The sequence below is a fragment of the Xiphophorus maculatus genome, chromosome 19 (assembly GCF_002775205.1).
Source record: "Xiphophorus maculatus strain JP 163 A chromosome 19, X_maculatus-5.0-male, whole genome shotgun sequence".
Lineage (NCBI taxonomy): Eukaryota > Metazoa > Chordata > Actinopteri > Cyprinodontiformes > Poeciliidae > Xiphophorus > Xiphophorus maculatus.
In genome coordinates, this window is record NC_036461.1 from 25,639,746 (window position 1) to 25,662,783 (window position 23,038).

Genomic DNA, 23,038 nt, shown 5'->3' on the forward strand with positions numbered 1-23,038 from the left:
GATTTTTTTAAAATTCCCAGTTTAACTACCTCTTAAATTGATTAGAGCTGTCGTTTTACTGCTATTGACATTGCGTTGTTTTGAAAACTGCATTTACTTTATCTATCTATTTTTCATTTTTGTAGTTACTTCAAGTTTGCTTTTGTCTTATGAAAAGCCTAAATCAATTATTTACAATATAATTGTAAATTATATATATATATATATATATATATATATATATATATATATATATATATATATATATATATATATATATATATATATATATATATATATATATATATATATACTTTTTTTTTTTGAAAAACAGGAAAATACCGTTTTATAGTAATGACATGCAAATATCAAAGTTAAAAAAATGCCATCCAAATAATTGTATTTTCAACATTCTGCCACATGATGGAGGCAGAATCCAGACTGGGTTCTCTTTCAAAAATTATTTTATCCCCATGTAAAGCTTGAAATAGCAATAACTTTTAGGTTTATTTAAAAAATGCTGTATTTTTGTTATTACTGTTTTTTAAAATTTGATTAAAAAATATTTATTTGGCTACCAAGTTGCAATTCATCAGTAGTTTGCAGGAATTTGTAGATTACAGAAACAGATTCAACCGTACATCATGCTATATCAGCATATTTGCTAAATATTAATGTTTTGATTTGCCATTGTTAGATACATTTAATGTGCTTGTTAATCAATGAACACAGCTGTCTAGTTTCGCAACAAATCTACCTTTCTGAATGTGATACGTCGCTTTTGACTGAGTTTGATTTCATGGTCTGATTATTTGGAGGTGCGGAGGAACTGCTTCTACATAACAGGAACTGATCCATTTCATGATATACTGCCTTTATTGCTCAACATTCACTGTGTCCGGTGTGATGAAACATTTTAGAGGACTTTAGGTCAATATATAAACACAATGTGGAGCTACATAGAATTTCTGACTTGCATTTTCAACTTTTTTTGTCTTTTTCAAAAAGGCAAGACCCCAATTGCTCAAATTATAAAGCCTACCATGCAACACTTTTTATGCAGTTTAGCAGTATCTTGCGTCAAACAGTATTTTACAGATTCACAGACTGCAGAAATCTGTGAAATCTAACTTTGTTTTTTCAAACATTTGTTCTGTTATTATTAACCTCGTTTAAAGAATAAATTTAACTCTAGCTGTAGTTCTGACCTTTCACATTAGAATGTACGGGGGTATTTGAATGCAGCATCTGTCATTTGAGGAAGGCGGGACTGAATGTCACTACTAGATGGCCATCCAATCCGAGGCCAAGTCTTTCCATAGCAACTCCAATCAGCGAAGAGGGACTGTCTGGTTGCGAAGGTAGTGGTCGTGGTTATTTGCTGCTAGAAGACGCAAGTGCTTCCTCCAGAGCTTCCCCGCGGCTAGGCTTAGTGACAATTTGTTTTGCTTATTTATCAGTCAAGCTCACCGTGGGTGACCCATTTCTGTTTGTGCATGATAATACCGCAAACTAGCTTGAAAGGTGAGCCTAATCTGCTCTGAACATAATAGGGACACGAAATTACAATGCCATCCCCAATGGAGGGATCTTCAAGAGAAGGTGACCTGTTTACTGTGAAACACGAGCTGAAAAATGGTAAGTAAGCTTGTCAGCCTTCTGTAACTTAACGCAGCGCGTTTTAATGTGCATAGATACACATATATTCTACGTACACAGACGCTAAAGGAGAAATGTTTCCAGGTTAGCCTGGAGGAGCCAACCGTCACTGTCAGTTGGGCGTTTGAAGTGAGCGCTAACATGAACGTCGACGTTACTGAGGGATAGCAGGAGACTAACGATGTCAGGCTGCCGTGTTAACTAATACCACTACTCAGACCCCCTGCACACTACGGTTATCTATGCGTATTAGAAACTGCGGCTAACTGCTAGCGTAACTTCCCCGTTCTCAACCATGGTGATAACATTAGCTTGAACTGCTTGGTAATTGACAGCGCGCTGTACGGTTAAATCAGAGCATCCACCAAGATTATGCTAAGTTCATCGCCTCGAACGTGACGCCCACTTGTTAAATTAATGTCTCATTTTAGAAAACGCAAATGATTTGCAATGTCGAGACGTTCTATAACTCTCATAACTGCAACCATAAGCGGTTGTAACTAATGTTATTAGCAATAAAGAAAAAATGAATGAATTCACCTTCAGGTTAAATTTCCTTAGATACATTTTTACCACTAGTTTTGTGTTTTAGTAACTTTGCACAGCTGTTGGTTCTATAAAGGTCAATAAATAAACATAACGATTGTTACTGCTGTTATAATTATTGATTCAAAATGGTGTTAGAGTCACTTCACGTTTCATTTTATGTATTGCTTTTTTAAAACCTGTTGTTTAAGGTGTGTATTAAATTCACTGTAAGATGACAACATAATTTCACGGTAACCCAAAGAGTATAAAAAAAAAATGAACTAGATGCATACTAGGAAATTTTATTCAAGACTAGAAAAAGCAACATTTATACGGTGGCAAAAATAATTTAATATACTGGCATAATAATATTGTGTATGACATTTATTGATTTCTTGTGTTTACTGTTTCCATAAAGGCAGCTAGCTGACTGCACACCAGACATGATGTCTGTAGTTTTAATGCAGCATTACATAGACAGCATTACTGTCTATGTTTTATGGAACCAGAAAATATTTTTTAACACCCCAATTTGTCTTAAAAAAAAAAGAAAAAGTAGAAGCCTTCTTTCAGTCTGTCGACTGGCAGTGAATAGCAACAAGTGCGGATGAGTAGTTATGTTGATGTTGATACATAGACAATTGAAAGGACCTAAAAACACAGGGAAATGTAGAAAATTGTTGCAGTTTTGAAAGTAACTGTTTTGTTTCAACCTTGATAACGCCTGATAGATACCTGGAACCAGCCTACCGCCAAGAAAAATAACGCTATCACAAGAAAGTCAGTGTGAGACGGGAGCTATAGTAGTCCACAGTGTTTGCAGCTTAAAGTTCCTTCCTCCCGCAATAATAGTAGTCACAGATGAATTACGTTTAGTGTTGACATGTATCAGTAATGGGTGTGTAGAGCTCTGCCATTTAGTGCAGAAGGCTGCTGCCTGAAGTTTCACACTTGAGTTGCAGCTGTTTTCTAATGACAGTGTTCCTGTTCAAGCTGCAACATGACTGTGCTTCCACTCCGGTTTACTACCCTGCCTCGAGTGTGCAGCGTATCTTAGCTGTCAGTGATTCCTGTTTTTTTTTTTTTTTTTTATGTGTGTGTCATTTGATTGTATATCTACTCTGCTATGAGAACAAATAAAAATTTAAATGTGGTTTAATGAGTGTTTACACAGTTAGTAGACAGAATATCTTATTTCTTATGAGGAGAAAAAGAATGTAAACTTGTCAGATAACCAGTGAAAAAAACAAAACATATTCAGATATATATTTTTTAATCTTTGTGAGAACCTTCTCCTCCAGTAATTTGATGAGATTCCCCTTGACGCGCAGCAAGGCATCGTCTGGTTGGACGTTTCTGTCTGTCTATTAATAACCACTAAAATCAAACTTGGCAGGGTGTGCTCGACAAGGAGGTTATGCAACCAGGATCCCTGACCTCCAATAGGAAGGACAGTGTTGTTGTTTTCAAATGAGTTATAGCGCATTTGATTTGCATTTTATTCCCGCGTCGAAGAAACAAAGGAGAAAAGTCGGCGTAAAAAAAGATGAAATCAGCCGTATCAATGGCTATTTTCAGGCCGGGAGACAGAAGGAATGCGTTCACGACAATGGGCATGCGTATCTAAAAGTGTGCCATGCTCAGTCAGCTGTGCTGCGTGACAGTGACTGAGGAAGATGTGTGGCTTTGCTGAACGCACTGAAGCTCTTTGATGGGAGTTAATGACCTTTTGCTGGCTAATCCAGCTTGTTTGTCTGCATTTGCATGTAGGAATGTCCTTTCCTCTAGGATATTTGGTGCAGAGTTTCACCAGTCGAATCAAGACGTTTTGTTCTGTTTTCTTTAATTATTTTTAATGTGGAGTCATCTTTGCTTTCACTGAAATGGTTCCATGTCTTCAGTTTTAAAGCACCGCTTGCTCGTCTCCGACGAGACGAGAAAGGAAACTGGCTTTGTTTTTTCAGTGACATTGTCAAGGAATTGCAAAACTATTCATACCATTCAACATTTTTGTCATTTTGTCATGTTATAACCACAAGCTTCAGCATATTAATTTGGATTTTAGGGGCTAGACCAACATAAGATTGTGCATAATTATCCTTCCTTCCTTCCTTCCTTCCTTCCTTCCTTCCTTCCTTCCTTCCTTCCTTCCTTCCTTCCTTCCTTCCTTCCTTCCTTCCTTCCTTCCTTCCTTCCTTCCTTCCTTCCTTCCTTCCTTCCTTCCTTCCTTCCTTCCTTCCTTCCTTCCTTCCTTCCTTCCTTCCTTCCTTCCTTCCTTCCTTCCTTCCTTCCCTCCCTCCCTCCCTCCCTCCCTCCCTCCCTCCCTCCTAATTGTTTCTGAACATTCCATATTTAGTTCTTTCTGACCTGAAGGCATTACTTTATATTAAAAAATGTCTAAAGTCCTTTTATAATAAATTCTATCAAATTAATAATCCTAAAGTCTTTTTTTTGTCATAAATCTTTTTAGACAGCTATTATTTTCAGATATATTTAATTGTTTTATCTTGATATAAGAATCACATAGTAAAATGAGCTTTTTTTTTGATAAATTTCTCCTTTTGCTCTTTCCCTCCAGCCAACCTGACAGGCCACATTGAGAGGGTGGGCATTGAAAACTTTGAGCTACTAAAGGTGCTGGGCACAGGAGGTGAGTAGCACTGACCCTTCTCACTCAGAGAACTGGTGCAGCAGTGGAGACTCTCTTCTTATAGGAATGTTTTTGTTATTTGTTTACATTCACATTGATGAAATGAATGCTGCGTAGTGCTTTTTGATCAATTTTAAAACATTCCCCTGATGCAGAATCAAAGTGCGTCTCCGTCCCGTCTTTCCATTTTCGTATCGATGCTGATTTGGCTTTTCTAAACAAGTTTGAGCGTAAGACTCAGCAGTCCCGCCTTGACCAGAAGGGCGTCTCCCTGCAGAACATAAAACACAAGCAGAAAATATTGAACTTATCCCTCCTGCAGATTGCCTGGTGTCTTTAGAACGGGCATGCCGTGCGAATCATTCCTCTTTTAACCCTTCACGCTCTGTGTTTGTGTCACCCAAAAGCGTATGGGAAGGTGTTCCTGGTGAGGAAGGTGAGCGGCCACGATGCCGGGAAGCTCTACGCCATGAAGGTGTTGAAGAAGGCGACTATCGTCCAGAAAGCGAAGACGGCCGAACACACGCGGACAGAGCGGCAGGTGCTGGAGCACATCCGCCAGTCTCCGTTCCTCGTAACGCTTCACTACGCCTTTCAGACCGACACCAAGCTGCACCTCATTCTCGGTTAGGACACATAGAGAGCGAACTTCAGTAGCCTTTTAAAGTTCTCTTTAATTTCTGTTTAAAAACAAATAAAAACTTTTTAAAAAATCTTTTATCACAGATTATGTAAACGGGGGGGAACTTTTCACGCACTTGGTGCAGAGGGTGCGGTTTAAGGAGCAAGAAGTAGCACTGTACAGCGGAGAAATTGTCTTGGCACTAGAACATCTACATAAGGTGTGTTGTGTTTTTAATCTGAAGAGAATCATCATGCTGTGTGTTATCTGCGTGACCTCTGCTTTGTTGCCTCGCTGCAGCTTGGAATCGTTTATCGAGACCTAAAACTGGAGAATATTCTACTGGATTCAAACGGTCATATAGTTCTAACAGATTTTGGCCTGAGTAAAGAATTTGATCAGGTAAAATTCATCTCCACAATGTGTTTGTCTTTTAAACTTTAGTATCCTAATTTCATATTCACAGCAGAAAGTGAAACTAGGCATGCGTTCCTGTTTGGTTAAAACAATACTTCACCCTTCAAAGCCCACCATCTTGTTGGACTATCTTTTTTTGTTTTGTTTTTTGCAGCTTCTATTTATTTGGATTTTGATTTTAGGTCAAATCTTCAACAAAATATGATGGTCAGGCAGTTTTATTTTTTTTTAAAACTAGAATAAAGTCAAAATGTTACAAGAATACAGTCGTAGTAATACGAGAATAAAGTCTTATGACGATAAAATCAAAATAATAAGAGAATGAAGCCTTAATATTACCAGAACAAAGTTGCAATATTAGGAGAATGAAGTAGTGGTTTTATGAGAGCTTCATCACACAGCAAAACATTAATAATTACCCAAGTTTTTATCTTATTAAAACAGTTTTTTCTCTTAATTTTAACAAGTTCTTCTGGTGAAATTCCATCTTTATCCAGCTAATATTACGACTATAGCCTTGTAATTAAACAAAATGTATTGTAGCCTCACCCTAATGCTCTGTTGTAGAGACAAATATTATAAGAGACACTTTTTGAAAATGTTATTTCTAACAGAAAAAAAGTGTTTTTTAAATTTTTTTTTTATTAAAATCAGAAATTGGATCTGTTATGAAAAGAATCTGAGATTATGTTCCTAAGCCAATAATGACCCGTTTTCAGTTTTCTGCTGAAAATGGGCAGATTTTATTCAAAATTCTGTTATTTCATGTGATCTTCCCATCCTTCGCAGGGGAAACAAGCCCACAGCATCACACATCCTTCACTGTAGCCACCAGTAGATAAGAGGCCCTTTTCCAGAAACATATCTTATAATTTTTTTGCAAGATGCACCCGGAAAGTCTTTATCCAGAAAAACTTGTTTCCTGGCATTATTCCTGCAGCTTTAAACAAACTCCACGTTACACACACACACACAGGACAGCAAAAGCTTGCTTCCTGGCATTCCTCTCCAACAGCCACAGACATCTGAGGAACAACGCGCTCCGACACGCGGCAGAAAATATCCCTCCATCTTTTTTTAATGAACAATTCACTTTGGCAGCGTCTGGCCCTCTGGAGCTTCCAGCGGCGCTGGCCAGCGATCCCATCTGGACATGTTGCGTTCAGAGTCCCTGGTGCTTCTGATAAAACTTTCTAGAGGTGAAGTCTAGTGACTGAAGACTGTCTCTGCACACTTTTTGTGTTTATGGGAGTTTTAAACAGTATTTCTTCCTGATTCCTCTCCTAGCGTTGCTTGTCACAGTTACAGTTCTTTTAGGCTTCTTGATTGTCGCTCTTTCTGTGGATTGAGGCAAGTTTATGCAAGTAGCTCTTTTCTTGTGGCCATTTCTTGAGTTGCAAAGATCGACATGCATTTAACCATTTAAATGCCAGCTTAACTAATTTGATTAAATGTATTTTTCCATTATTCATTGCAGTAAATCCCTGAAACGTAATTAATTTAAGTAAGATAAATAGTCTTAGATTGGTCAGCAATTGCTATTTATCTATTTATTCCCTTTTCTGGAATTTTGTGGCAAATAATTCACTTCCACAAGTTCCATGAGTTAAAAATACTTAGATTTAAATTTAACGGGTTAAAACTGTGTTTGTTGTGTTTGAAACATTTAGTGAAAAAAAGAAGAAAACCGTGTCCATGTGTGCACCTAAAACGTCAAAATATCACTATTTTTATGAAAACTAAATGCAAACATTATATCATAAATGGTTCTATACTCAAATGGAGACATCATTTTTGTTTTCATTGAAAGTCTGTTGGGAAAATTTGGCGACAAAATGGGAGTAATGGGCAAAACATAAAAAACCCTAACGCAATTAAATCGATGTTGTTGCTAATCTTATTGTTTCAAATTCCATCCTTCGACTATTGATGGTACGCTATTAGATATGTATCCTTCTACTCTCCTTCTTTTTTGTCATGTTTTAAAGAGAAGTAATGAAAACGTTGCTTCAGTTATATGCAATTAAAGGACAGAAATACCAAAATATGTGGGACTTTTCAAAGCATCGATGGATCAAAGCTGACAAAATAATTTATGATGCTTATGCCCCAACCTGTTAAATAGCTGGAATCATCGCCAAATATGAAAAAAAAAATTATAAAATAAAATAAAAATATATTTTTTAAAATCACCATGGGAGGCTTGCAGTGAGTGTTGATGAATAAAGTGCTCCAATTAAAGGTGATTTTTCTCCAGCTTCTGAAATTATGCTAATGCCATAAAAATAAACTTATTTTAATACATTCCACACGTCTTTACCAGGAGTGCCAGTAATTGTACAGGGTGCTGCGAAGCCTCAGGACATTTTTATCCATCTATAGTGACGCGCTGAAAAGGATAAAATTGCAATTTTTAGTGAGCAGTTCTGGTTTTACTTGAGCATATTCATTTGAAATAATCCATTAGTGATATACTGTATATATATATATATTTATTTTTTGAGTCTGAGCTTTTTTTTTACTCATTTCAGCTGGACACTTCTGAGTAAAGACGGTGCTAAAGTTAATTTGCTTCTGTGCACCATCAGAATTTAGCAACATTTCATGAAAACGCCTGACGACGCTCTTGACAGTGATGTTGCTAGGCACTTGTCGTTCAAATCCGTCAAGAAAGCCTCTTCAGTTCTAAAAGAAGAACTGAAGACGCCTACGTGGCTGAGCCTCTCCACAGACAACACATCAAAAACATCTGTGCGAAGTGTCAAGTTGAATTTTTTTCTTTCTTTTTTTTTTGTTTAACGATTTGTAAACTTCTATACTGACTAGTATTGTTGATGCTTCAACGAAGATGTCTGACAAAGGCTGCTTCCTTTTAAAACGTGTTCCTTGGTGGATTGATTGTTTTGTTTTGTTTTTCAGGTTGAGAGGGCTTTCTCTGTTTGTGGCACTGTTGAATACATGGCTCCAGAAATAGTTGAAGGAGGAGATTCCGGACATGACAAGGTAAATTTGTAGCTTTGACGCTTTGAAATGAAAAAATGCCTGCTTTTATTGCAATGAATTTCCCTTTTTAACTAAAGCCTTGGGTTTGGGCTTTGATGCGTTCCAGGCGGTGGACTGGTGGAGCCTCGGCGTGCTAATGTACGAGCTCCTGACGGGCGGATCGCCCTTCACCGTCGACGGAGATGAAAATTCCCACTCGGATATCGCCAAGTACGGATTCGTCTATGCGGAGGGTCAGGTTCTGTTGTCGACATTCTGCACTGCTGACGATGTTCATATCGGATATTGCAGGAGGATTTGCAAAAAGGATCCTCCTTTCCCCAAAGACATGGGACCGCTGGCCAAAGACCTGATCCAACAACTCCTCGTCAAAGATCCAAAGAACAGATTAGGATCCGGTCCTAACGGAGCAGAGAACGTGAAGAAACATCCGTTTTATCAGGTGGAGATCATAGAGTGCTTTACGCAACTTTAAATTTCATTGCAAAAGTTAGATTTTTTTATTTATTTTACATTTTGTGACTTTATAGCTACAGACCTTAGTGCATTTTATTAAGATTGTATTTAATATACCAAAAATTGCGGTAGTTGTGAAGGGAACGCTTCTCATACAGGGAGAAAGAAACTGGTCAGAGTTGATAGGAGGGTCAGTGGAGGCAACTACAGCGAAAACCTGGAAGAAAACCTGTTAGGGGATAAAAGGATTGGTGAGAGGGAGGAAGGTTCAGCTTCCATCTGGACAACAGAGCTACATTGGTTTACATCAAAGCCTATTCTGCTACCTTTTTTTTTTTCTTTTTTCAAATGGCCTAGTAAAAGCCCAGACCCCATCATTCAGTCTGGGGGAAACATAATCCCAGAGTTTCTGCTGTAACTGCAATGAAAACTGGTTGAAAAACACATTGCGTCACGCACCGATCTGATATTAATATCTGTATCGGCCCGGATACTGAAAGAACTTCTAGATTGGGTATCGGTGTCAATGTACCTGATCCACAGTGGTGGATCTATTCAGTCAATTCTGTGCTTTGTGCTCAGAGCGACATCATGCTTTATTATTTATTTTTCATATTTCATATTTACAATTCCTAATTGCACTTTCTGAGCCATTTGAAAGAAGGTTTGCTGCAGTTTATTCTTTACATGTTTGAGCAAGTATTTTTATTATTTATTTTACATTGGGTGTTATACTGACTGAACAAAGTTGTGATATTTTCACATGATTGCCCAAGCTTGTGAAGCTATTGGTGTGTTTAAGTTTACATTTATGACGGTGTTTAAAAAACCCAAATGAACAGCAACACTTTAAGTCAGTTCAGTGCTGGTTTTCTGCATCGGATCGGAACTGGCTGATACAGAACCTCAAATATCTCTATCGGCAACAGGAAGGAAAACAATGGATTGGTGCCAAACGTTTGGGATTTTATTTATATATATATCTATCTATATATAGATATATATAGATATATATATCTATATATGGAGAGAGAGAGAGAGAGATTTGCTAGTTTTTATTGGTTCTTAAAGAAATCCCTATACAAATCAAAGTTTGTGATTGTAACTTGACAAAATGTGAAGAAGTATAAATACTTTTGCCAGTAAACATATTATGATGAGGTTTGTTAAAAGCTGGGAATGGTGTTTCATTTCTTTTTTTTTTTTTTTTTTTGTAGAAAATCAACTGGGAGGACTTGGCAGCGAAGAAGGTACCTGCGCCTTTCAAGCCGGTGATTCGGGACGAGCTGGATGTCAGTAATTTTGCTGAGGAGTTCACAGAAATGGACCCCACTTACTCCCCCGCAGCGCTGCCTCAGAACTGTGACCGCATTTTCCAGGTGGGTGAACAGGAGGGGATGTAAACAACCAGACTCCGTGTTTTCAGCACTCTTTCTTTTTTTTCTTTTTTTTTTCTTTCCCTGCTGTTTCCTTAAATAGATATTCCTTTGAGTTGCTGCACAGTGTAACATTTAATTCTGCATGCCCTGTTTGCCTGGGCTTTGTGGCTGCAGGCGTTGCAAAGTGTTAACACGGATGGTAAAAAAACAAAACAAAAAAAATCAACAAAAGCATTATCCTTTACTCACTTTTTGTCTGCGGCTATATTTGACGTACTTCACAGCAATTGAAATAATCGATTCAAGTTCTGAATGTCCTCAAAAGGTTGCTGTAAGTCAACATGAGTCTGTCTGTGTGCATTGGTATTCAAATTGACTAAAGGGTCTTTTATTGAAGTAATTGCTGCCATATGCAGCTCTCATTGAAGTAACAGATGTGAATGACTATTTTTGATGTAGCTTTGAACCATAATATGGCCCACAACTCCATGCCAGCTGATAGCTGTCTGATGTATTGCATGAAATTTCAACTCTGATTGCCTTCTGGATCCTTGAGCTCGGCAGATCAATAGATCCATTAACGGGCTTCTCTCGTGAAATAAAAGGTTACGCTTTGAGAGCATCACCACGTCTATCTCGGTTACGCCTTCAGTCTTTGATTGCCAACTTCATCTTGGCTTTTTCCCCCTCTCAGCTGCCGTTCACACACTCCCGAAATTTTGCGGTCTTTATAATTTGCAAGCCTAGCAATCTCTGAGATAACGACAGCAATCCCAGTTTAAGCCGCGCACTTGCTCCCCCGTGGTGCCTCACAAAACAAAATTAAAATTGCATTAAGAGCGCCAAGATGTAATTTCACGGCAGAGCAATCAAATATTCAAGCCCGGCAATTTAGGGCATCTCATTCATTCGGCATCCATCCTTCCGTCCATCCATTGCTGTCATTGCATACCACACAGCTGTGTGTGTGTTGGTGTTGGGGGGTGAGGGGGGAGGGGAACGGAGGGAGATTAACGCCAGCTCAAAGCTCTGGGCTCCCCACAGCTGGAATTAAGCAGTCACACAGCACAATGACAGTTTTGACAATAGCTACAGATGGACGGCGAGCTGTCACTCAGGGACGAGCCAAAAACCGCCTCGCTGCCGAGCCGACGCCGCGGTTTGGACGGGTTAAAGTCAGGAGGATTTTCCAACGCTTTCCAGCGAAGAACGCCTCCTCTGCTCTTGCTCCTGCGGTTTTTTTGCCTCGTTAAATGACTCGGTGAAATGTAAACACAAGCGCGCTCTTCTGTTTCTGCTCGCAGGGATACTCTTTCATGGCCCCCTCCATCCTGTTCAAGAGGAATGTGGTGATGGACGACCCCATCCAGCTGTGCGGCGGCTTTGAGAGGCCGGGCTCCGCCGCCGTGGCCCGCAGCGCCATGATGAAGGTGAGATCAGCGGACTTGGGTCTTGGGTCCCCACCCAGCAAAAACTTAAAACTAATGGCCGCTTTCGTGGGTAGATGGGATTTTCTCTGTTTTTTCGTAACAAGTTCACTTTTCTTTCTATTTGTCGAACTTCGCCTGTGTCACACTCTGCACCTTGCGATCCGCGTTCAGGCCTGAGCCTGTTTAATACACAATGTTTCCTTTTCTTCCGTGAATCCCGGCAATATGTTGCCTTTTGGGAAAGTAGAAACACAATGATTTTCAGTCTGTACTTTGTTTCAATCTTTTATCCGGGGCGTTTGTACATGTATTATTTTGATATGAGGGATTTAAAAAACGAAACTCGACAAGTAGACCTTTTTTTGTTTTTTCAAAATTTGTTTGTGTTACGAATATATTTGGTACTTTTCAAAAGGTTTACTTTCACACTTGTAAACATTTTAGCTCGCATGGAAGCCTGTTTCCTTTTAGTATCTAGTTCTAACTATATAAGTTAAAGTTTGAAGCCAAATTAAGCTTTGTTCCATGGTTTTTCATAGAGAGTGCTAGAGAAAAAAAATGTTTTTGATGATAAACCTGGTTCTTGACTTTAACGCTGTTTATTCTGGTTTCTGTTTACCTACTTCTTCATAATCTGTATCTCCGTCTGTGTTGAGAACAGAGATGAAGGATCTGAAATGAGATATAACGTGAGACTTTGAAGTAAACGACAGACTTTTGTAACACATTGAACCACTGGTCCACCGTTCTTCTGTGCAGGACTCCCCTTTCTACATGAATTATGAGATGGACCTGCAGGACAGCGCTCTGGGAGAGGGCAGCTTCTCCATCTGCCGCCGCTGCACGCACAAAACCACCGGACAACAATTTGCAGTCAAGATAGTCAGCAAGCGGTACAAGCTTCTTTTCAAAATGTGTTTTTCCACCTAGGTGTGTCACACTTTGGTATATTTATAGTTGGATGCATCCAGTGGCTTCTCTGGCAAAAAAACCCCAAAAAACTGGGCATTGGTCAGCCTCCTTTAAAGAAGGTCTTAAAGAAGGAATTACATAAGACGTGTGAAATTAATGGAAGTAAGCAGAGCGCCAGGTATGATCTCAAGCAATCCAGCTCTTTTCACACAGTTGTTGCTTTTTGGTTCCAATACCCCACAAACCCTGCTTGCATCTTGGACGCTAGCCGCAGACTCTATGGCTCGTCACACTCATTCACTGACAAATATTGCTCCAGGTGTTGTTGCCACTTTATTAGCAAGCCACACAGCTGAAAAACAAGCCTCATCTCGACAAACCGGGATAGAAATCATGCTTTACTCATCGAAGCTGCTGTGGCACATTTCTTGACATTTTCAGCGCCTTGAATTGATCGTTTTTACCACTTTACAGGTGCAAACCTCCGTATGTCATTGGAATGTTTTTTAGGGGTTTTAATGAGTTTTGATCAGATTGCATAATTTGTGTCACTCTCCTGCTGTCATCTTGAGATTCTTTTGCAGCCACCTACAGGTTTTCTTCCACCATAGCCTTATAGTTGGCTGCATCCATCTTCCTATCAACTGACCAGCTTTTAACCCTGATGATAAATACCATAGCATGATGCTTGATGAGGTTGATGTGCAGTATTACTTTTCTGCTGCACACAGTGTTTTGTGTTCAGTTTATATTACCTTCTTCCACATGTTTGCTGTATAGTTTATGGAAAGCAGCAAAGAGGAAGTCTTGAGGAATTATGCTCTTTTAAAACTTGTTGTGAGGAGGATCTCTGCAGCTCCTCCAGAGGTGCCACCAGCCTCTCTGCTGCTTCTCTGATCAATCCTCTCCATCCCACGCCTGTCAGTGTTAGTAGGTTTTCAGCTGTGCCATACTCCTATTTCTACTCATTGCCTGAGGTGACTTCTGAAGGCGGTTGGCAGCGCTGAATTATATTTAGGGGCTTTAGAATGAGATGGCTGAAAACAAATGTAACCCACTTTTTTCATATTTTTGTAAGTAAAAAAAAAAAATTTAATTCCAGTTTTGTGCTACTTTTGTACCATATCCAAATCTCATAAAAACACATTAAAGTTTGGGACTATAATGTGACAAAAATTTAGTTTTTGGTGACTTTTGAAGGCAGTTGGTACCACTGCATTTTATTTAGGGACGTTAGAGTAAGGGGGCTAAACCCACATGTTTGTATTTTTGTAAGAAAATCTTTTTTTTTCTTCTTTAAATTGCAGTTTTATGCTACTTTTATTGTTTTATTACATAAAATCTAATTAAAACACATGACCGTTTGGGAATATAATGTAATAAAATTGTAGTTTTTTCCAAAGCGCTGTATGAAGAGAAGACCAAGATTAGGCAAATGTTTCTCATGATCAAGCCATTCCCAGTTGTCTAAAAGATTAAATGGTGTTCTGGAAGTGCTAAAAGTTATGGGTTGGTAGAGAATAATTTGTTTTACATTCATTAGCGAAATCATACCATCCATCCTTCCATTGGCTATATTCACTTGCAAGGTCACAGGAGTAGTGACCCAACTTGTTCAGTTATACATTTTTAATGAACTGATTCGGTAAAAATAATACCAAAATCCAATGTAAAAACCACTACAAGACACAGATATCCCCTGAAATGTTTTTCACTTGACTAAATTTGTGCTCGTTCGTGTCCGCTCTAGGATGGAGGCGCAGACTCAGAGGGAAATAGCGGCCTTGAAGCTCTGCGACGGCCACCCGAACATTGTGAAGTTGCATGAAATTTACCACGATCAGGTAAAGTTGGACCCGACAACATTCGGTTCGCTTCCTTCAGTCGTCTGCGGAGCCTCTGGGACCGCAGCCTTATTAAGTCCTGGAACTGGAACAGGGCAGATTAATGGGATCCTGCTGGGAGCCTTTTCGGTCTTTTCCTGTATCGCTCTCATATTGCCTGCAAATATCTCTGTGTGCATGATATCTCAAAGCTGATTTATTTCTGAACCACAGCTGTATAAACAAGCTTTTTGTTCAGCTCAATGGAAACAACCTAGATTCACTTGAGCTGCTTATGGAGTTGCACTCTTAACCCAGAGTGAGTGTGCATACGCTTTGACGTGGCTTACCTCAGTTATTTGGGAAGGTGTTTCCAAGCGTCTGACTGCATACGGGTTCATTAGCCAAAGTCCTTCATGCCCAGGAGCACCACTTTAGTCCTGATGAGCTCAGCGGGGTTATTACTGTACCTCGCAGGCCTGTGACCCAGATCAAAGCGGCGCTGCCTCGCTTCGTCTCCGCTGAGTCCTGCTTTTGTTCCTCAGATCCAGCACTAATGAGAAACTGTACCCTGTTGCCCAGACACTTTATTCTCCTCCATCTTTATTAGAGCCCTTTCACTTTTACTCAATACTATTATGGTTTGATCAGGGATGGGCTGTGGTTGATCTATGTTTCGCTCATCTGTTTGGCATCCAGGTAAAGTTGTAACAGTTAATGAAAAATACATTTAACATCACTAATTTATCAGCAAATTTATTGGCTTGGGGATTGCTTTAATAGAGTGTGGCGAAAATATAAACAGACAAGCATCAGCCCAAATATGGGAATGTTTGCTAAGCCTTACAGTAGCTGTGTTTATGCTGAAATGCACCGATAAGAATGCCATTTTCTAAGCCTCCGTTTTTTTTTGTCAAGCTTTGACCTGCCAATAGCAACTTCAGCCAGATTCTAATGTGCTTTTAAGATTTATAATATAAGTAAATGTGAGCACTCCATCCAGAATTCACAGTAGTCCTCTCGCTCTTTGGAGAATGTGGACCACTTCTTTTATTATATATTTTTTTCATTATGTAAGGATCATCTGGGAATAATATCTCAATGGTTTACGAGTGCCTCTAAGTGGTCAGGTGATAGTTAGGCGAAATTATCAGGAACTAGGTCATGCTGTCAGGTTCACTTTCAAGCATTTTGGACGCTGAGGTGAACAATGTCAATCTAAAGCAGCCCAGCTCACCTCATTCCTGCATTGTCAAATGTGTAGGAAAGTAATTTAGCAACGACATTATATCTCCTTATGATGATAAAATATGCAATTGTAAAATATGCAAATACTTTACGATTGGCAGCGCTGAATTCCAACACTTCAACATGTTTCAAGAATGAACGATTGAAGGCTCATATGGATAAAACGGCTTTAAAGTAACTTTGCTTTAATGTTTAATGTTCAGCTTTGAAGTTGAAAGTCTTGCTCTCTCTTGCCGTCTGGCAGCCTTAATGAACCTCTGACAAGTCTTGGTTTGTCATACATGATGCTTTTTCCTTTTAAGTAGCTTCTTATGTCTTTTGTGGTTCTTCTGACCTTCTTTTTAAACAACTTGGTGACATTGAAAGCAACTACCTTTGCTCAGTCCACACTGTTGTGTCGTAAGCTAGCTTGTTCCGATAGCGCTTCTCGATGGTGCATTCTTTGAGCGTTTTTTTGACTGTCCGAGGCTGACTAAACTGAAAAGTCTCTGAAACTAACGTGTTCTGTGTTGTTTTTTTGGTCTAGCTCCACACATTCCTGGTTCTGGAACTGCTCGGTGGAGGAGAGCTGCTGGAGAGAATCCGGAGGAAGCAGCACTTCAGTGAAACAGAGGCCAGCCGCATCATGCGCAAACTGGTGTCTGCTGTCAGTCACATGCATGATGTAGGAGTGGTGCACAGGGACCTGAAGCCAGAGGTACCAGATATAACTCGAAATAGCTAAATTTTTTTCTTCTTTTTTTTTTTTTCTCATGTGTATCTTTTGTGGTAAATGTAGCCTGGCTGGATCATATGCTTTGAAGGGAGAATTACTGTGTTTTTCTGAACTGCATATGATGTGGCTTGTTGTCACTCTGACTCTGCAATCTTCTTCAAAACAAGAGTAAAATTGTTTGACCCTAACACGGGTCAGAAGGACCCCGGCCAGTCTTGATGTACAATTTAGCAGGCTCTTGACTGAACCGAGGAGAAGGAGAGAGAGAGTAAAAAAAAAACAGAAAATGATTGCTGTCCGTGTCTCGAATTGCTTCGTAGAACCTGCTCTTCACAGACGAGAGTGAGAACTCCGAGATAAAAATCATAGACTTTGGCTTTGCGCGTCTAAAACCGCCAGACAATCAGCTGCTGAAGACTCCCTGCTTCACCCTGCAGTATGCTGCCCCAGAGATCCTCAAATATAACGGCTATGATGAGTCCTGCGACCTGTGGAGTCTGGGGGTCATTCTGGTGAGTGTGCGGCCGTAATACTGGTAATCGGAATAATGAAGTGTAATTCAATATGCAACATGCTGTTGTTCTCCCTGTCTTTTTTAGTTGTCATAAAATCACATATTTTACCAAATTGTGTAAAACATCAAGAAATAAAATGCATAATGTTTCTGGCTCAAATAAAAATATAACAGAGTTATAAATACAAACCACTGTGAATTAAACACATTTTTTTAGTTTGGTTAGGTTCCAAGTTACTCCTTTTTAACTTTTTGGGCTTTCAAATTGCCTAAAAGTATAATAATAACATGGCATCCAAGGGTCCTTTGTAAGTCTTAAATTTTGGTATTTAAAATTAAGGCTTTAAAATGCCCTAATTATTTTTTAAAAAAAAAAGTTAGTCTGCCTTTAATACGTTAATCACAGGTTTTAAATTTTGTCTTGGCAGAACAATTTTTTCTTTTCTGTCGGGCAAAAGGTTGAGTCACACGCAGACATCGTTGCGTTCTGTGACTCACTGCCAACATACCCTTGCTAGCTAGCTAATTAGTTTTTTGCGTTTAACATGAGTAATTGCATATCTATCGCAAGTTGGCTGGAGAAAGTTTGTACATTTCTTTGGAGATATGAGTCTTAAACTCCATTCGTAATGGTCTTAAAAAGGTCTTAAAATTTCCTAAATTTGAGTTGGTGAAACCTGGTGAGACTCTGAATAACCGCGCTACTGGTACTAATCACATATGAGATGCGGAAGATGACTTCTGCATAATGTAGCAGTAAAGGTGTGTTGCTCCTAATATAAAAAAATGAATGGTTGCAGGTAGGCACAAAAAATTTAACTAAAGAGAAATCATGATTGGCCAAAGATGGAGATCGTAGTTTTTAAAATAATCTGACATCAACCACAAAATTCTGGTTTGTATTAGAGAACCATACACCATTTTCACTAACTTTTAGGGAACATCCTTCTTGATGACTCCATTATATAAATTCATAATACTGACTATTTAAATCCGCAGATCCTCTTTAAAGTTTTCCTCTTTAAAGGTTAATCTATCCTAATCTTAAGCTTTGTACTCAGCCGATTTATTTGTCTTACACAATTTTTAGATTTCAAAAAATGAATGCCGGGTATCGTGCATAATTTCCATCTAAGCTCCTGGTGCCCTGTGGTAACCGGACTCAATTTAATCTGCACCACAGAACAGAAAAACGACCAAACCAGCGCTCGCAAAAATGGCATCCTTATGCTGTCCTTTTTAAACATTTCTGGATGAAGGAGGAAATAGAAAAGGAGACGTTGTGTGGACAAAGAGGGCACAGATAGCAGAGAGAAATTTCTACTTCTGTTCTGGCCAGTCATCCGTTCAGAGCAATGGCTTTATATTTATGCGCTGCTTTGCTGTTCTCCCTGTGGGAGTGTGGGAGGGAGGGATATATCGAAGTCTGCTTTATGAAGCTTTGATAAAAACGGGTTCTGACATGCTGTGTGCACAATGCCCTGCAAGCCAAGCGAGCTGAGACAATAGCCAAAAGTGCTCTTCCCCCGCTGCTGTCCTTTTAATGAGAAATCTGAGGGCAGACGTAAGCGGGCGAAGGTGAGAGCATCCTGTTTGCTCAACTGAGCACAGGACACTCTACTTTTTAGTGCCGCCGCAGTCACGGTCAACAACCTCCAGCATAACAATGAAAAAATGCGGACGGTCGTGATCGGTTGAGAGCGCTTTTAAAGCGTGCCATATAAGCGCCGGCACCTCGTTCTTTTCCCGGCTCCATCCAGGGCGCCACGCTGTAAAGTAAAAACAAACATTTAACGGTTTGTGCGCCACACTTGGACGATGTTTTAAGCATTAGAGCATATAGTCTGGTGATTAGGTCTGTGCCCCTGATCGATGCTGGTTTTCCTCTGGTTTCAGTACACCATGCTGTCTGGACAGGTGCCTTTTCAGTGTCAGGAGAAGAGCCTGATCCACACCAGCGCTGAGGAGATCATGCACAAAATCAAGCAGGGGGATTTCTCTTTTGGAGGCGAGGCCTGGAGAAATGTGTCCCAGCAGGCTAAAGACCTCATACAAGGTGAGGCTGTAACCTGTGTTTTGCTACAATATTAAAAGGATTTCATCAGATACAAAAATAAAGCATCTTCATGTGTTGAAGCCACACATATCAGTGTATGAACAAAGTTAATTTGGAGGTAATTTGGTCTAAGACATTCTTCAATACAAATGTTGGTTTTCAAGCACTTGTATTCATATTCGACTGTGACTGTGTATTATTCTATTAGTTTCCTGATGTTTTATTCTTAGAATTGAGTAATTTATAGCATATTTTGTTGTAACCCGATCCTAATTGGTGGAGGACTATTTTGCCCTCATTTCCAACTTCCTCTCAACCTTAGCAAAACGCTCAGGAGAAACGCGGCGAATGACAGTCGGACAGGGATTGGGGTTGTCCCGTCAGACCGTCAGTTCCCGAAACCACACAACAACATAAAACTTGTGAAAGCGCACAGAGTAAAAAACTTGTGACACCGTCTCTTAAGAGGTTGAAAAACCTGGGTTTTCAACACTCGCAGTTCATACTAAACTCAATAAATTTGCAGCAGAGAGAAGTAGCTTCGAAATCCGTTTCTACATAAACATGTTGTGGAGTTATAAAAACTCCACAACAACCATGTCTTTGGAAGCTTCACACTTTTTCCATTATCCAGATGATTGATATAACGGCGCTCTGTGAGGTGTTCAAAACTTGGAATATTAATTTTGAAACCTGCTTTAAACTGCCCTACATTGTAATTCCTGACCTGTCTGCTCTGTTCGCTGTTTTTTCACTAATGTCCTAACAAACCTGAGACGTTCATAGAACCTGCATTTATGCGGGCGCTGTCTGATTGGTGATTTTTGAACAAAGATGATTACCTTTGATTTTATGTCGGTGTATCAGAGTAATAACCGTACATCTGGAAAGTATTCACAGCGCTTCACTTTTCCACATTCTGTTATGGTACAGCATTGTTCCAAATTGTATAAAGTTGATTTCTTTTCTCAAGACTCTACACACAAACACTCCATTATGACAATGTGGAAAATAGTTTTGAGAGTTTTCGCTAATTTATTTAAAACAGAAAACCAAGACATCACATTTATGTAAGTATGTAGAATGTTGTGGATAAGAGAATCATTTAATACTATTTGGAATAGGGTTGCAACGCAAGAAAATATGGAAAAAGTACTGTGAATGCTTTCCATATGCACTGTACAATCGCATAATTTGTTTAAAAGAAACAAACAAACGTTAAAACTATGCATCACTTCCTTTCACTTCACTATTGTGCACCAGTTTGTGTTGGTCGATGACCCGCCGAAAGCACTCAACTGTTCTCATGTGGCCAAATTCTGATTCAAAGGGCATGAAAACTTTCTCTAAGTTGGGATGTAAACATGTCGGCAGTATTGCCGATACGACGCACAGATTTGAACAAAGATATAAAATTGCTGTCAAAACAGGAAGCTTGTCCTCAACTGAACTTCAGTGAAGCATTCATGTACTGTGTAATATACTGGTTTTATGAACCAGTATATTAAACTGGTTTTATGAGTGATGTGTACTAACTCGCCACAAGAGTCTTGGTGATGAACATTTTCTTTCTCTGTCATAATTGTTATGTAACAATTTTTGATATTTTGTTGTGTCTACAATCGCCCACTTAAACTAATTAATGTTACTTTTCCCTTTCTTTTTTTTACTTGAGCTCCTGACTCCTTATAACATCCTTATTGACTACAAGACTAGAAAACCTGTTACTTAGAGCCACTTCTTTGTTGGAATTGCCTGTAACTGTCTGTGGGCTGCATCTGATGGATATCATGATGCCTCTTCATGAAACTGTAGGTGACCCAGTTTCATCATTTAGATCAACATTTTAAAATAAATGTTCAGCAGCAAAAAAGTTTTTGTCCTAAAATTAAATTATTGTTCAAAACTTTTCCATTAAACACGATGAATCGATAATTGAAATAATTGTCAACTAATTTAGTAGTCGATTAATCGTTAACTGGAGTATGCAGACTCTAAGAAAGGGTATTTGCTGAAAGAATGACATACTCAGAGCAGTAATTAAAGAAATTTAAAAATTGCATCCAAAAAAACTTTTGTCTGTAAATCTGTTCCACGCAGAACTCCTCAAGGGGCATTATTAGCTTCACCCAGTTCAAATTTTGTAAGTAATATCTGTTTAGCACCTTTTAATATCTAATTATTAATCAGTAATCCAAAATCAATCAACAGATCAACCCTACAATGTATTAATGTCAAGTCAAGCAGAAACAGCTGAGCGTTTCACATATGTTGTTGATGTTGGAAGTTTTTTCTTAGCTGCCGGTGTATCCGACAAATGCTACAAAAGTGTTTTATTAAAAGCAATTCTGATATTGCATTTTAGGAAATAATGTTTATTTTCTGAATTGAATTATTTGTTTACTAATGTATTGAATATTGTAAATTTGCAGAATGTGCCAATTTTTTTTTCCTGATTAATCAATTAATCGTCTAAATAAATAATTGATTAATCGAGCACTAAAACAATCATTAGCTGCAGCTCTATTATGGGGGTTTAAAGCCCTTCCCTGCTCAAACTGAATCCAAAATAGATAGTGACCTGGATAAGTGAAATGTCGCCCTGCCACAATCCAGTTCTTGTCATATTTTTCAAAAAATTATTTCTTCTTTTCAAAAATTCTTGTTTTCCATATTTTTGTTCTTTCAAATTTCAATCCGTTTGAGAACAAAAGCCTCATTAAGAACATTTGTAACACGATAATCAAGCAGTGGAGAAATTTTAGATCAATTTTGCACTTATTCATCATCCCTACTATCGCCCCCTGCTGGCTATTAGCCAACAGCAACATTGCGAGATCTCTGCTTTGGCTTAAGCACCTGCTCCGGGGAAGAGAATCACTTCCTTTGTGGGACTCACACATGACTCGCCTTTCTCGTTCGTGTGTTAAGTGAATTATCTTTCTTTTCTTTCTCCCTCGCAGAGCTGCTGACGGTGGACCCAGACAAGAGGATTAAGATGTGCGGCCTCCGTTACAACGCCTGGCTCCAGGACGACAGCCAGCTGTCCTCCAACCCACTCATGACCCCCGACATTCTCGGCTCCTCCACTGCCTCCGTCCACACTTGCGTCAAAGCGACCTTTAATGTAAGAGCGCCGCGAAGGAACACTGTTGTCAGAAAGTAGGTGAGAATGTTCTTTCTATTCTAGTAGTGCTCTTCTTCTGGGAGCCTGCCGCTGAATCCACCACCTCGTTTAAAGAAGTTGTGGAGACGCTGTAGAGTCATCGTTTGATGCCGTCGCGGCTGCATGTCGTTTGGGTTGTGCATCCACTGGGTTTAGACATCTGGATTCGTCTCAGTTAGATTTAAATCTGGTCGAACCATTTTAACACAAGATTGTCCTCTGAGCTAAACCACTTCTCTTTATTGTTGTGGGATCTTTCTTTTCTTCCTCGTTTGTTCTGAGGGAAAGGATTCTCACAGCATGATTCTGCCACCACCACGTTCCATAGTGGAGGATGGTTTGTTTGTTTTCTTCCACACAAGGCAGATTACAAGGCAGTTTCTGTTGCTCAGAACAAGCCTGTCGCTATAAGCAATTGAAGGGCAATTTTGTTTACAGAGACATTATAATCCACTTTTTAATGGTTTGGGTTGTGCGTGGT

The 23,038-nt window shown here is 39.3% G+C and overlaps 1 protein-coding gene across 4 annotated transcripts in view; it reads left to right on the forward strand.

The window, feature by feature from the left end:
* The first annotated feature begins 1,341 nt into the window (after positions 1–1,341).
* LOC102229921 (ribosomal protein S6 kinase alpha-5-like) overlaps positions 1,342–23,038 on the forward strand; it is a 28,050-nt gene continuing 6,353 nt past the window's right edge. For 2 of the 4 annotated variants that reach the window (XR_002754486.1, XM_023352799.1), the window contains exons 1-16: positions 1,342–1,617; positions 4,745–4,816; positions 5,224–5,442; positions 5,543–5,658; positions 5,739–5,840; positions 8,775–8,858; positions 8,965–9,068; positions 9,150–9,300; positions 10,532–10,693; positions 11,998–12,123; positions 12,883–13,016; positions 14,786–14,879; positions 16,633–16,803; positions 17,142–17,333; positions 19,232–19,391; positions 22,355–22,518. Coding sequence is in view for 3 of the 4 variants with exons in the window: in XM_023352799.1 (XP_023208567.1) it covers positions 1,548–1,617; positions 4,745–4,816; positions 5,224–5,442; positions 5,543–5,658; positions 5,739–5,840; positions 8,775–8,858; positions 8,965–9,068; positions 9,150–9,300; positions 10,532–10,693; positions 11,998–12,123; positions 12,883–13,016; positions 14,786–14,879; positions 16,633–16,803; positions 17,142–17,333; positions 19,232–19,391; positions 22,355–22,518 (2,121 nt within the window). In the remaining variant the exon portion in view is untranslated. The remainder of the gene's footprint in view (positions 1,618–4,744; positions 4,817–5,223; positions 5,443–5,542; positions 5,659–5,738; positions 5,841–8,774; positions 8,859–8,964; positions 9,069–9,149; positions 9,301–10,531; positions 10,694–11,997; positions 12,124–12,882; positions 13,017–14,785; positions 14,880–16,632; positions 16,804–17,141; positions 17,334–19,231; positions 19,392–22,354; positions 22,519–23,038) is intronic. The other 2 variants (XM_023352800.1, XM_023352801.1) reach the window with 2 other exon arrangements.